The sequence below is a fragment of the Oryzias melastigma genome, linkage group LG13 (genome assembly GCF_002922805.2).
Source record: "Oryzias melastigma strain HK-1 linkage group LG13, ASM292280v2, whole genome shotgun sequence".
Taxonomy (NCBI): domain Eukaryota; kingdom Metazoa; phylum Chordata; class Actinopteri; order Beloniformes; family Adrianichthyidae; genus Oryzias; species Oryzias melastigma.
The window spans coordinates 3,705,726-3,719,017 of NC_050524.1; the positions used below are offsets into that span (position 1 = coordinate 3,705,726).

At 41.6% G+C, this 13,292-nt stretch overlaps 2 protein-coding genes across 2 annotated transcripts in view; one reads left to right on the plus strand and one right to left on the minus strand.

Moving 5' to 3' along the window:
• LOC112149752 (interferon regulatory factor 2-binding protein 1) lies at nt 1–2,643 on the minus strand. The gene is made up of 3 exons (XM_024277664.2): nt 1,171–2,643; nt 816–1,099; nt 1–97 (listed from the first exon to the last, which is right to left on the minus strand). The coding sequence occupies exons 1-2, from the start codon at nt 2,175–2,177 to the stop codon at nt 826–828; spliced, it is 1,281 nt and encodes a 426-aa protein (XP_024133432.1). The 5' UTR covers nt 2,178–2,643; the 3' UTR covers nt 1–97; nt 816–825.
• Nucleotides 2,634–13,292, plus strand: part of LOC112149735 — a gene marked incomplete at its 5' end in the record, with an annotated part of 35,103 nt that continues 24,444 nt past the window's right edge. Inside the window, 3 exon segments of the mRNA XM_024277642.2 lie at nt 2,634–2,797; nt 5,063–5,204; nt 5,628–6,229. Of these exon segments, the coding sequence (XP_024133410.1) occupies nt 2,713–2,797; nt 5,063–5,204; nt 5,628–6,229 (829 nt within the window).

The following is a 13,292-nucleotide window of genomic DNA, read 5'->3' on the forward strand; positions in this document are numbered from 1 at the left end:
CTGCTGAGAACGCCGCTGAATGATGGGAGCTGCTTTATGGACACGCCTCCTCCTCTGGAACCTTCAGCAGAGAATAAACCTCGTCCTGAAGGAGATTCTGAGAAAAGAGAGATCGGACGTTACGACTTTTAGGAAAAACAACAGAAGAAGAAGCATCAGGATGCAGAAGGTTGAATTCAAATACTCTGGTGCTAAACCACATGTGTCAAAGTTAAGGCCCGGGGGCCAGATCCGGCCCTCAGGGTAATTCTATCCGGCCCTCCAGATCATTTTATTTTATTGTTTTAATGACTGGATGTTATCTTGTGCTCATTTCTAACTTGTATAATTTTGTCAAAATATATTTTTATGGAGAATAAAATATTGAAAATTATTGAAGGTTTAAGTTGATTTATTCTGGAATAATATTCCTGTCTTTTTATTAATAATTATGTTAAAAAGTTAGTTTTAAAAATTGACATTCTGTTAGCTTTTTGGACTATTTTAGCATTTACTAAGATTTTTTAGGCTATTTTGGAGTTTAGCTAATATTTCAGCTACATGCTAGCTGTTTTGGCTAATCTGGGCTTTTTTAGGCTAATTTGGCATTTAGCTAATATTTTAGCTAGCTATCAATTTCAGCATCTTCGGGTATCAAATTCAGCTTACAGCATTCACACTAGCATTATCACAGGTAATACTACTTATCTAGTTCATAATTATGTTTCAAAGTTACGGTTTTAAAGTTTTAAAATTTATGAATAAATGTTCATAAACGACCTCAGCTGTGTTTTTCGTTTTGGCCCCTTGTGTGATTGAGTTTACGGAGGACCTGCCTGTTAAACATCACGTCTCTCGCTCCTTCTTGACAGTGACGTCCGCGCTGGCAGACGGCGCTGAGGGGCCCGACCCGGCTGCGGCTGCTTGGCCTGCGGCAGCTCCACCTGCGGGAGCAGGAGCTCCGCCCGTTCCCAGTATGGTAGAAACCTCTCCCTGCATGAAGGCCCACGGGGGGCTGTTGGGGGAGTTATCCAGAGGGCAGCGCTCCCCACTGGGGCAGTACACCTCGCCGTCGCCCCGCCGGCTCTGGATGTACACCCTGGTGCAGGGAAAGCAGAACCTGGAGGAGGAGGAGAGGGTAATGAGGAGGACGGATGTGAAGCGTGAAGGAGGCGCTGGCGGCAGACCGACCTGTGTCCCGGCACAGATGGGCACTGAACAAAGTGGGTGTCCTCCAGCCGTTCGTGGCACAGGGTGCAGGACAGGGTGTTTCCGGCGGAGTGGGCGCTGCTGGCAGATGCCCCTCCCTGCTCGGACGCCCCGCTGTTGGGTAAAGCTGCGGCCGTCGTGGCGGCCTCCGCCGACGTGCTGGACCCCAGCGGCTCCCCTCCGGACCTGGCGGTTGGGGGGCGTGGCTGCCTGGCTGGCGATGAGGCGGGTTTGGGGCTGGTCTGGCTCACACCCCCGGCCATGGAGAAGGAGGAGGAGGGGAGGGTCTTGCTGGAGCTGCTGCCGGTCACGGTGGCGGCGGCGTGCGCCTGCACCTTGCTCTGTGAGGAGTTCAGCTCCCGCTCCAGCTCCTGGGTCATGAACGGGGGCATCCCCATGCCCATGCCCAGCTGCTGCCGCCGGCTCATCTCGGCCAGCACCGGCGCGGGGAAGATCATGGGGCTGCTCATGGGGGCTGTTCTGGCGGTCAGACCCGCGGGCACGCCCGCAAACAGCCCGTGCGGGATCCCCGCGATGCTCTGAGTCACTAGACTGGGGGGTATGGCCGCCCCCAGCATGGGTCTGCGGCTGAGGCTGGGGCTTTGGCGGTTCACCTCCGGAGCGGGCTGCCCGTCGCGGTGCAGCCCGTTGGGCGGCACGCGGGCCGTGGAGCCGCCGCTCTCTGCTCTGCCACCCCGGTCGAAGCGCTCGTTGTGCGGCCGGGCTCCGTCCGCCCCCGCCTCTCCTCTGGCGGGGGCTCCCTGCTTGTTGAGCGACGGGCCGGGCGAGCGGACGCTGCCGTCCTGCATGCTGTGGGAGCGCTTCAGCTGCCGCGCGCTCGCGATCAAGAACTCGATCTGGTTCGCGCCCTCGTAGTTGACGCAGCCGCGGCAGACCACCTCGCTGAAGTCCCACACCACCGTCCAGGGCATCTTCGGCAGGTCGCACAGGTAGCACCACTGGCGCCTGGAGGAGGAGGGCGACGACATGGCCGGCCGCCTACCTGAGCTAACCTGGGCGGGCTACTAGCTTCGCGCTAGCTCAGGTTAGCTAGGTTAACCTATTTAGCTCTGACAGGTGCGCAGACTCTCTTCTGCTGACAAAAACCCGCTAACGGACCACGAAACACCGTAAAACAACGTTAGACATCGTAACGAAAGAACCCGAACCCGAACACCGCCGCCGTTTCCGTTCCTTTCCCAAACGTTTGCGTTGTTTACCAGCTTCGGCCTACACGCTCGCTGCTGTCAACCGTTTCTCTGACTGACGCCTGAGCCTTACGTAACGGAACGAGGTGCATTGTGGGAGGTGGAGTGAAATCTTCAGCTGTGGCCGACACAAACAGCAGGAAAACAACTATAACAAAAACTACAGCGACCACTGCAGCGGAAGTGAACCCATCAAAGGTCACGGCTTTTTTTTTTTTTCTTTTGGTCAACACATGTGCGGCTTCCTGGGGCATAAGAGTCGAGGAGGTTTAGACTTATTTTTATTGGCAAACTGCAGCTTTTTTAAAACACAGAAATGCCGAAAGACGTGTCGTCGTCGTCAAGTGAAGACGAAGCGGAGAATCCCGCTCCGGAAACAGCCGAAGAGCCGAAACAGCCCGGTAAGTCCAGACACATGGATGCTCCTGAAAACAGCTCCACTGCTGCTATCTAGTTATTTCAGTGCAGAGATGGGTCAGACAGACTTAGATTTACTCTGTTAACTTGTGTTACAAACAGAAACAAAGTTCATAAGGCAGCGTCACTGCAATAATACTTGTTTTATACTAAAACTAATAATACTATAATACTTGGTTTTCAGTAGATTTATCAGTAGTACTCAATGGTTTCCATTTGTTTGGTACTTAAAAAAATATTTGTACATTTGTTACAAAGCTGCAAAATGTTTGCAGATTTTTGCTTTTAAAAGTATTAATTCAGTTTCATCCTTCACGTGATGGAAAATTACTCACTTTTATTTAAGAGACCTTGTCATCAACATTAATACACCACGAGGTTTTTGACGTAATAGATGTATAAATGTAGGTAAAAACTATTATAAGTCATAAAACAGGAGACTATAAACAACAACATAAAAGACAAACATTGGATTGGAACGCTGTGGCAGATAGTTTGGGAATAAAAATACTTAAAAGTCAAGTAAAAAAAATATAAATGAATTTCCGGGAATCGATAAAAAAAATTAACTAATCAATCGCAAACCTGGAAAAATTTATCGCGATTAATTGCTATAAGTTCTGTTTTAGTCTCAGTATTTGCCGACCACTTATGTGCGAAGAGTCCCAATAAGAAATCGCACACAAAACTCTACATTTAAAACATTTTTTTTTCAAATTACTGCTGTCAATCAAATACAAAAAAATCTGATTAATCGCCCTTTTGTGTTGGGATTAATCACGATTAATCGCAATGTTTTACCAGATAAAATGTATTTGTACAATATGACACCGGACTGTGGATCAAATAGTCTGCTTTTTGTGAGAAAGTGATCTAAACCACAAAAATAACAAAAATAAAATACTAAAAACAAATTGAATATTTATCTCTTTCATAATACCCACCGAACGTACACCGTGGAAGCCTGAACCGAGTTAAAGCAAAGGACTGTTTCTTCGATTAATTTGCATTAATACATATTAATGCGTTAATTTTTTTTTATTAATCGCATGCGCTAATGTGTTAATGTTCACAGCCCTAAAATGAATGATTTAGGTGTGAAGTTCTTTGCTTTAGCTTTCACTGTCTGTGATTTGTTTTTTTCTTTTCTCAGTTGAGTTTTTTTTTTTTTACAAATGTGTTTATTTAAACTTTCTAAAATGCCATGTTGAGTATGGGTGGATCTTGAGAGTCTGTACTATATATGTGTGAGTGTGTGTTTTGTTATGTGTATTTAATCTCTGTTTGTACTATTTTATTTGGTTTCTACTCTCATTTGTTATTAATTTTCTAAATGGAGGACCCCCTTGAAAATGAAATGTTGCATCTCTGGGGGTTTATCCTCACTATTCAGTTTAAATGTGCACATAAATAAATAAAGAGTCTTTCATTTCCATTTAAAAATTTCCACAGATGCAGAAACGGTCAGATTTGTACATTTTTCCACAGGTAAAGGTCATGGCCTCGCTGTGGGTCCTGGTTCTGATGGTTCTCATTGTGGGTATAGATGATAGATCTGAACCTAAGAGTTCTGCAGGGTTTGTAACGACTGAGGAGATCTGATAAACAGGAACGTCCTGATCCTTTAAGACTTTTAAAACCTAGAAGAAGAATCAGTTCAGAGACTTTAGGACAGGTTTGATGTGGACTGGAAGTTTGAGTGTGGTTTCTTTACGGTCAGCCTCAGGCCTGATGCTCAGAGTTTCTGTTTTGTCCTTGTTAAGTTTTTAGTGCATTCAGGAAGTTTGTCAGTGGGATCTAGATCAAGAGACATAGTCACACAGAGCTGAGTATCATCGGCATAGCTGTGGATCTCTAATGTCGTCTAAAGACATTACTGAGTAGCAGCATGAAATCAGAATGGGACCTAGAATGGATCCTTGTGGTACACCACAATTGGGTTTTGGATTTCCTTAAACGCTTCTGTCAGGATTTAAACAAGCTAAAAATTATAGTTAATTTGAATATCAGCAAGAATGTAGTTTATCCCTGTTTTATTCTACATTGAGGAAGATAATAACTTCTAATATTAATGTCAGATCTTTGAAGTACAGTAACTTTAATGGATCTTCCTCCTTCGCTTTAACCTGATTGATCTGCTTTGTTTTAAATAATAGATTTCAAATAGTCGTTTAAAAAAGCTGCAGTGGTTTGTTGGAGTTCATGTTTTTGTCTTCTTGCTCTCTTTTTTTTTTTTTTTTTTTTCACAGGGAAGACTTTAAGGTTCGATTGTCCGACCGAATTCGTGTCTTTCCGTCATGTGGCGTGCAGCAGCGCCGCCGCAGACGGCCTGAAGGACGACCAGAAGGAGCTGTGGCTCATCAAAGCCCCGGTCAGCTTTGACCCGCGACGGTACGAACACGCCGCCGTCCTTCTTCTAGATTCTTTAGTGCAGCAAGAATTTGAGCTTAAATCCCCAGAAAAGAAGAAAACACGTCTAAAACTCGACTTTAAACTGTTGGCTTTTTGTGGAGACTTCTGGGAAATTTCTAATGCACATGATTTGGAATTGTAGATTCAGACAGCATTACAATAGGAAGAACACACTATATAGTGCACTGTAGTGAGTAGTGAAGGAATTCAGACACAACCATTTTTTTAAAATTTATTTTTTTATTTTCTGTTTTAATTGAGATTTTTCCAGCAGGATCGATTGAATGAGGTCATCAGATGAAGGGCCAGACGCTCCACCACAGCCTCACAGAGGCTCCTGAACGTGTGTAATCTGGAATACGTCTCAGGTTTCTAACCTCGTCTCCTCCTGTGACCCTGCAGCTTCAGCGGCGTCCAGCTTCCTCTCTCGGGTCTTCGGACCGTGAAGGTTCCTGGTTCCGAGGGTCCAGAGAGCCGTCATCAGATCTACAGCGTTTTGGCGTCCCGCCGGAGCACCTCAGAGCTTCGCCTGCTCACCTGCGACCAGCAGGATCAGCTGGTTTTGGCTCCGCCTTTCTCAGGCCAGCTGAACGTTTGCGAAAGCTACGGCGACAGCAGCACCAATCAGAACCCCCAGGTGATCCCCGCCTCCCCGGCGCCGTCCATCCCGCCCGGACTCAAGCAGCGCTTCCTCCCGTTCGGCAGCAAAACACCCACTTCAACATATGTGGGTGAAGACCAGGTGGAGGGAGTCTCATCCACAACCCTGCGCCCCCTGGTGGCCACAGACGGAGGAGGCAGCGTAGATGAAGAGGAGGAGGAGGAAGGACGGAGGAAGAAGAAGAAGAAGAAAAAGAGGCGGATAAAGGCGGAGGAGGTGGAGGTAAAACAGGAGCCGGTGGACGAGATGACGACGGTTTCTCTCCAGACAGACGAGCCTCCGGAGAAGAGGAAGAAGAAGAAGAAGAAGAGGGACAGGGAGAGGGAGGAGGTGGAGGAGGGGGTGGAGCCTAGCGGGGAGGTGGAGGTGAAGGTGGAGCCCATCTCTGTCAAACCAGAACCTCCAGACTCTTGGTGTGAATCCGCTCCAAGTTCAGCAAAGAAGAAAAAGAAAAACAAAGCGACCACGACTCCTCTGTAAACCGGCGTTCGGGTCGTTTTCTCCTCAGGATCCAGAGAGGCCGGCAGCAGGGGCTGCTGGGAAATGACGTGTGGTCAATGTGTGTGTCTGAAAACATAACCCCCCAGAAGAGAATTAAAATAAAATGAGGAGAGAAGATATTTTTGGCTGTGGTTCCTCGTCAGGGCGGTGACTTCACCCTGAAGGAATGAACCTCCACGTGGAACGCCGCCTGCGGCTCGTAAATCCGCCACGCCGACACGGCGCGCATTTACACAACACTCCAGCAGATTGAAGGCGTCAAGCCCAAGATTCAGGGAAGCCTTCATCCACACGAGCCTGACAGGAAGGTGGCGCCACAGTCCAGGTCATCTCTGTGGCTGAACTCCTGAGCCGACACAGAACCGATCTCCTGCCGCAGTCTGAGGCACAAAGGCAGCGGCGGGTTCTGGGTGGCGGTCTCCCCCGTTCTCCCATCGTCCCTCGCCGCTCCGCACCGGAGCGTGCTCCTGCTTCCTAATGAGCTCCGGCACCTCTGGAGCTGTCGCAGCTCACCATCTGTAGTAAAGCCCCCCCCCCTCCAGCGCTTCCCGGGTTTTACAGACGCCAACAGAATCCGAATCCAAGACGAAGCTTCAACGCCACAAAGAGAATTTTCTGTGTTCTGCAGAGTTTCAGGTTTCTGGTGCAGATGTGAAAGATCTGGAAGGTTCTTGTTTCCTCTCAGGTGTGTTGAATGTGTGTGAAGGAGGTCCGGTGTATCTGCCTATTATAGAAATAAATATTCAATCAATTACAGTTACTTTAATTCTGTGGTTTTTGTTCCCACGACGAGTAGTCAACTGTCAAACTCAATCACACAGGGAGACGAAATCCAAAACACACCTGAGGTCGCGGGCCAAACAGGATGAACATTTACTGAACACTAAAACTATATCTTTAACTTTTTAACATAATTATGAATAATAAAGATGCAGGAATATTATTCCAGAATAAATCAACTTAAACCTTAAATAACTTTCATTATTTTACTCTCCATAAAAATATATTTTGTCAAAATTATACAAGTTAAAAATGAGCTCAAGATAACATCGATCCATTAATAACAATAACTTAAAATGATCTGGAGGGCCGGACCCGGCCCCCGGGCCTTGACTTTTGACACGTTCGTTAATTGATCCTCTTGTTTTTGTTCAGAGGATGAAGTTTTTCAAAGAAACAAAATCCACAAATTGTTTAGAGATCATTTTGATTAGAGAAATATCCACCATTAACTCTGATCAACAAACATTTTCTTCAGTTAATGTGTAATAAATATATTTATTGACACATATTCACTGTATCACACAATAAAGTAAACAAGACCGACAACAAACTATTTCATATCAAATTCAACATTGCTGTTTGTGGAATAGAAAATCTTTATTTCTGTAGCACTTTTCACAGAAAGAATCACAAAGTGTTTTACAAAAAGAGCATAAAATCAAGTCGAAACACAGAAGTAATAAAAACAACTAAAAACACAGTAAAAAAGGGCTCAAGTCAACTAAAAGCTCTCCTGAATAAACCTGCGATTTAAAACACTCAACGGAGTCGGTCTGACGCAACAGCAGTGGGCGGAGCTCCACAGACGAGGATCAACGGGTTGGAAGGAGACGTCTCCTCGTCTTAAAGCGGGTTTTTGGGATGCTAAGACCTCAAGGATCGGGCTGAAGAGGACGGGGTTAAAAGGTCAGAGGGGCTTGAACGTTCCAGACTACAAACTAAAAGTAACATTTCAAATGGGACAGAGATCCTGTCATGTCCATCATAAACATATGAGGATTGTTCTAAGATCTCTGTTGTGATGAACTCTGGAGAAACGTCTTCCCCCAATGTTCCAAGTTTCTGTTCTTCTGGTTATCTTGTCGACTTGACCAGAATTTCTTTTCTCTGTGTCCATTATCACTTTGCAGCAGACCCAATCAGAATCCACCTGGACCACGACACAACCTTTGAGTAATTCTGCTGCATGAACGTAAAGTTCTAGAAAAGAACAGAATCAGATCGGGTTAATGAAGAGACGTAACACCTGACATCATCATGAAGATGAAGGTCTACATGCAAAGACATAAACTTGTTGGACTTGAATGTGTTTATTAAGTTTCTCCGGCCATAAAAACTATAAACATCATTGCATAGATCCACTGGATCAGCTTTTTCTCTGTGTTTGGGATCATAGAAACTTCCAGACACATAAATCACCCAAGAAGCTAAGAAACATTCAGTTAATATGAAGCTCTTTGTGAATAAAAGAGTGTCAGTCCAAATGTTTTGGTTTTCAGGGTTAACCACCATAAACTGTTGAACATAAAATCATGACTGCAGACAAAGCGAATAATAATCTTTCATTTCTCTTTATTTACTGGATCTGGTTTCTTAGCTCGCATCCCAAAATAAAGTTAAAGCTTTTATGAACGAGATCTCTTAAATTTAGTTATTTGACAATGTTCCTCTATCAGGTATATCAGCATTAAGCCTCCAGCCTCCAAATGCTGCAGTTCCTGCATGAACCACTGGAGTTTGGGGTCAGAAGGAGATATTTTCCACTCACTCTTATGTTAAAAAAGTCAAATTTTACACCAATGTACATCCTGTTGTCAAAAAACTTTAAATCTTTGATTCTTTGCTTTCTTTTAACCCTTTAAACCAGAGCTTTAGCTCAAGAGTTTCTCATTCTTGTATTTACTGTTACTCTACTTTCATTGGATTCTGAAGTGTTCATCAGAATCAGCTAATCGGGTAAAGTTAGTTTAGAAAAAGATAATTGAAAAAAAAAACATGTTATTTAGGTGTTGTCGGCAACATCTCTAAAGTTCCAGTGTTGAAAAGTTATAAAACTAAAACATGATCTGCAAAAGTCTCTCTGAAAGTGATAGAAACCAACACAAATGATGTTTTAGCCGCACCAGTTACTAAAGTGCTAAAGATAAACATACAAGAAGAAAACTGGTGAGTTGTTCGCTACTCTAGAAACCAGAATAGCATTTTAGCTGTTGTCCTTTTCTCTGTAATCTACTTCTTTAAAAATGCACCTTATACTCCAAAAATTCCACTGTATTTTTGGGGGTGTAATTTGCTTTTTTTTTTTTTTACATAGTGCAATTTATGATCGTTTTATCTTCTTTATTATGCAGTTTGGCTGCTGTAACTTTTACTCCAGTCTTGTACTTGTTCTTGTACTTGTATAAAACAATTAGTTTTATACTCTGGTGGGATTTATACTCCAGAAAATACCATAGTTGCCACAAGTTAGTCATTGGATAAATAATTTGGTTTTAATGGGATTTACTAATAAACAACTTTTAAAAATATTTTTTTATTAAAATTTTCATTTAGTTTTAATTATTTTAATTTTTCTATTACCACAACAATGTGTTAACTCAAGCCTGAAGACAGAAGTGATTTAGATTCTCCCGATGTATTACTTTAATGATTTAGATTCCATAAATAAAGAAATAAAAATCTATACGTTTGTTTATTCTGCTTGGAGATCTCCTTCACACAAACAATACCAATAATATACTGTAAAGTCAAATCTCTACACAGATCTGAAAATAAACCACATATCAAGAGAAGACATACAAAAAAAAGTTTTTTTCTGGGCCTTTGAAGTTAGTTTGACCTTTTTTTGTTTGTTCATTTTGGGGTAACAGCAGCCAAAAAATGATAAATGAAAAAAATTGAAAAAAAAAAAAAATTTGTTAATATTAAACATTTTAGGCTCTCAGTATAGCTATTAAAGGGTCAAATGTGGTTCAAATGTTCTTAATGAAAAAGTGTTTTACTTCAGCTATTATTGTAGTTTTTGTAGTAAACTGGAGGAATTTCATATGAAAATGTTCAGATTCAGAATTTTCAAAGAATTATAGTCTAAAACTACAGTGTCCTTAAAACAGTTTTATTCTCCAGAACCTCCTAAATACTGGACCCAGAGCAGCTGGTGAGTTTCTGTTATGAATTTCTGCCTCAACAGAAAAAGAAATGGCAGCAGATTTGACTGAGGTCACGAACAGAGAAGCAGGTTGGCAAACAGCTGGACGGGGAAAAGGCGCCGCCGTTTCTTTCTTTTCTCTGTGTTTCAAATGTTGTAAAGCAAATTTGATCAGTTCAGCTGCAGGTTCAGCAGAAATACTCTTTATGAGGACGGGGACAGATGTGTGGGACGTCTGCCAAAGAACAACAACCACCTTCCCAAACATGGGGGAACATGTGGAACCGAGAAACACACAAATAAAAGAAACATTCCTGCTAGACAAAAAACACGGTTACAATCACATCGGAGAGAAAACTCTCATCACTTCTAATCAAGCCGGAAAAAAACTAACGATTAAAAATGAAAATTGTATTTTTTGTCCAGATTTAGACGGGTGGTATTAATAAAAAAAAAAGTTAAAATAATATATCTATTCTCTACCTAAACAGTTAAAACAAAAAGGGAAAATAGGAGACAAACAATGAACAATGTTGGATTAGATTAAATAGAAGATAGCTGAAATTGTTGAAGATTTTTGTGTAAAATTATAAAATGAAAGAAGATAATAAACTCCAAAATTCTACATTTGAAAGATTAAAGGGGAAAATGGAGGACCTCCTCCCTATAATCATTTGTATTTTTGAGACTCCTTCCTCATAAGCACGATCAAAACTTGACTTTAACCCCAACTTGGTCCATGTTTTCTGCCCTGCAGTTCATCATCATTCCACTGGGGGCAGTAGAAGGGCTTTTCCTGATCGTTTCAAAATGGCAGCTTCCGTGAAATCTCAAAAACACTTTTGGTGGGAAAATTTAGCAACATTTCCAAGGCTTTATGGTGAGAATTGTTGTTCACTTTCTTTAAAAGACTCATTTCTCTATTGAAAAACTGCAAATTACTTGATAATAAATTCATTATAATACAGTTACATCGTCTTAGAAATTGTCTTGATCAAATCTGAGTAATAACATGCTTTTTTTCTTGAACTTTCATGTCAACGTTTAGGTTGTTTAAGCTAACGTTGTTGTGGGCAAAACCTTAAATCACCTGACGAAATATAACTGATACAATCTATATTTCTTTAAAAAAAAATAGTGAAAAAATGTTTTAGTCAGTCTCAGCAAAGGGTTTAAGAATTTCTTAATTCCAAATAATTTGAGTTTTTTGTGAATTTTTTAAATTTATTTTGGCTGTTGTGGTCTTTACAAGGTTAAAAATAGTTCAAATGCATCAATAAACGCTACATGCTAAGCTAGCTAAAAATGAATGATATTTCCTGTAAGAGCAAAAAGTTAAACTTTAAAAGAAAAAATAATAAATTAGGTGAAAATGTTGTAAACTAGTCTGTCAAATATCAAAATATAAAGCTTGTATCAATCGGAAAAAATGCTGCAAAAACTTCAGAATGATAGAATATTAGTAAAAGAGCTTAAAGTCTCTCTCAGGTCACTTTTAAATTTATCTTTTAATTCTGATTATGCCGTTTTGAGCCAAAATCAAAAAATCTCTGTCGGTTTCTTGGACACAGTCTCAGCGTATTTTCTACATTACAAATACATTCTTTTTAACATTTTATCATCTGATAAATACTCAGAAATGTAATTTTGAGCTTAATTTTCTTTATGTTCTCCATTATCAGAAAAATGAAACAATAACTTTAAAAACATAAAAACTATTACTTTCATCGGAGTGTCTTTAAATCGAAAGCTTCATTTTAAAATTAATTAAAAACAAGCTAAACCATTATTAAAAGCTCTTAAAACACTTAGATTAACCAAAAACTTTTCTAGAGTTTGCTAAAATAGAACACACTCAAAATGAGTCAATAAAAATACATCTATAGAAACAAAAGATTGAAGGAAAAGCTACGGTAAAAATCTTTGAATGAGTTTCAGTATCAACTAAAATTATTTAAAATATAAATTTTCACTCTGTAATGACACACCTTTCTAGATGTTCACTTGATTTTTTTTTTTTGTCTTTCTCAGTCACAATATTTTGGCTTAAAAGACAAATTCAGTTTTCTGGTGATGTTTGAAGTAAATATTTACTGGTTTTACTTCCTTAAATGACCACTCCAATGAAAACTGTGTTTTTAACTTAACATGTAGCTTGATTTTGTGAGGTACTATAAGCGTAAACAAAGGGCTGATGGGAGATTAGCAGAGCTAATTTCTGTGCTAAAAGCCCCGCCCACAACCCAGGTGAGAATTTCTGATGAGCTCTGCAGAAAATGTCTTAAAAAACGACAAATGCTTTTTGATTTTTGCTTAAAACAGGCTAATCATAATTAGAAGAGCACCGGGATGATTTTACTAGAGAAAAATATAAAGTAGAGTTTATCGCAGCGTCTGCGTCTCCTCAACAATAGTTAAGTAAAGCTCGCCGCTGTGGCTGTCAGCGGTGAATCTTTTGCAGCAAATTCATGTTTTTTTCATTTTGTGCTGTTCTTTCTGAGCTAAAGCCCGCCCTCCTCGTGTCAGTAGAATAAGACGGTTTTGATTTTATTTTGGGTTTATTTGGATGGGATGTTTTTTATGCAGCTTCTGTTTTCCTCTCTGAGCGTCCTTCCTCTTCTTCAGCTTCATGTCTGGTTATAGTTTAAACAGATGGATGTTGGCTCACTCAGAATTATCACTGCTCTCTCTGCTAGCTTGTCCCCATCTGGATGATTCAGACGTATTTCCACTGGGGGGCAGATTACTGCCTATTTATCCTCGGCCAATTTCATTTAAGCCATCGCTGAGCAAATGGAATCTGTTGGTGAGTTTGACGAGTTTTCCACTGCAGAAAACTTTATCGCAGCTTCCAAGGCTCCAGAGCTGTGATGATTGACAGCCCACATCTCTTTATGATGCCCCCCCACTCCCCCCTCGTCCTGCAGCAGGAGGTCAGAGGCTGGAGGTTCATAGTGGACTCGTGGACTCGCCT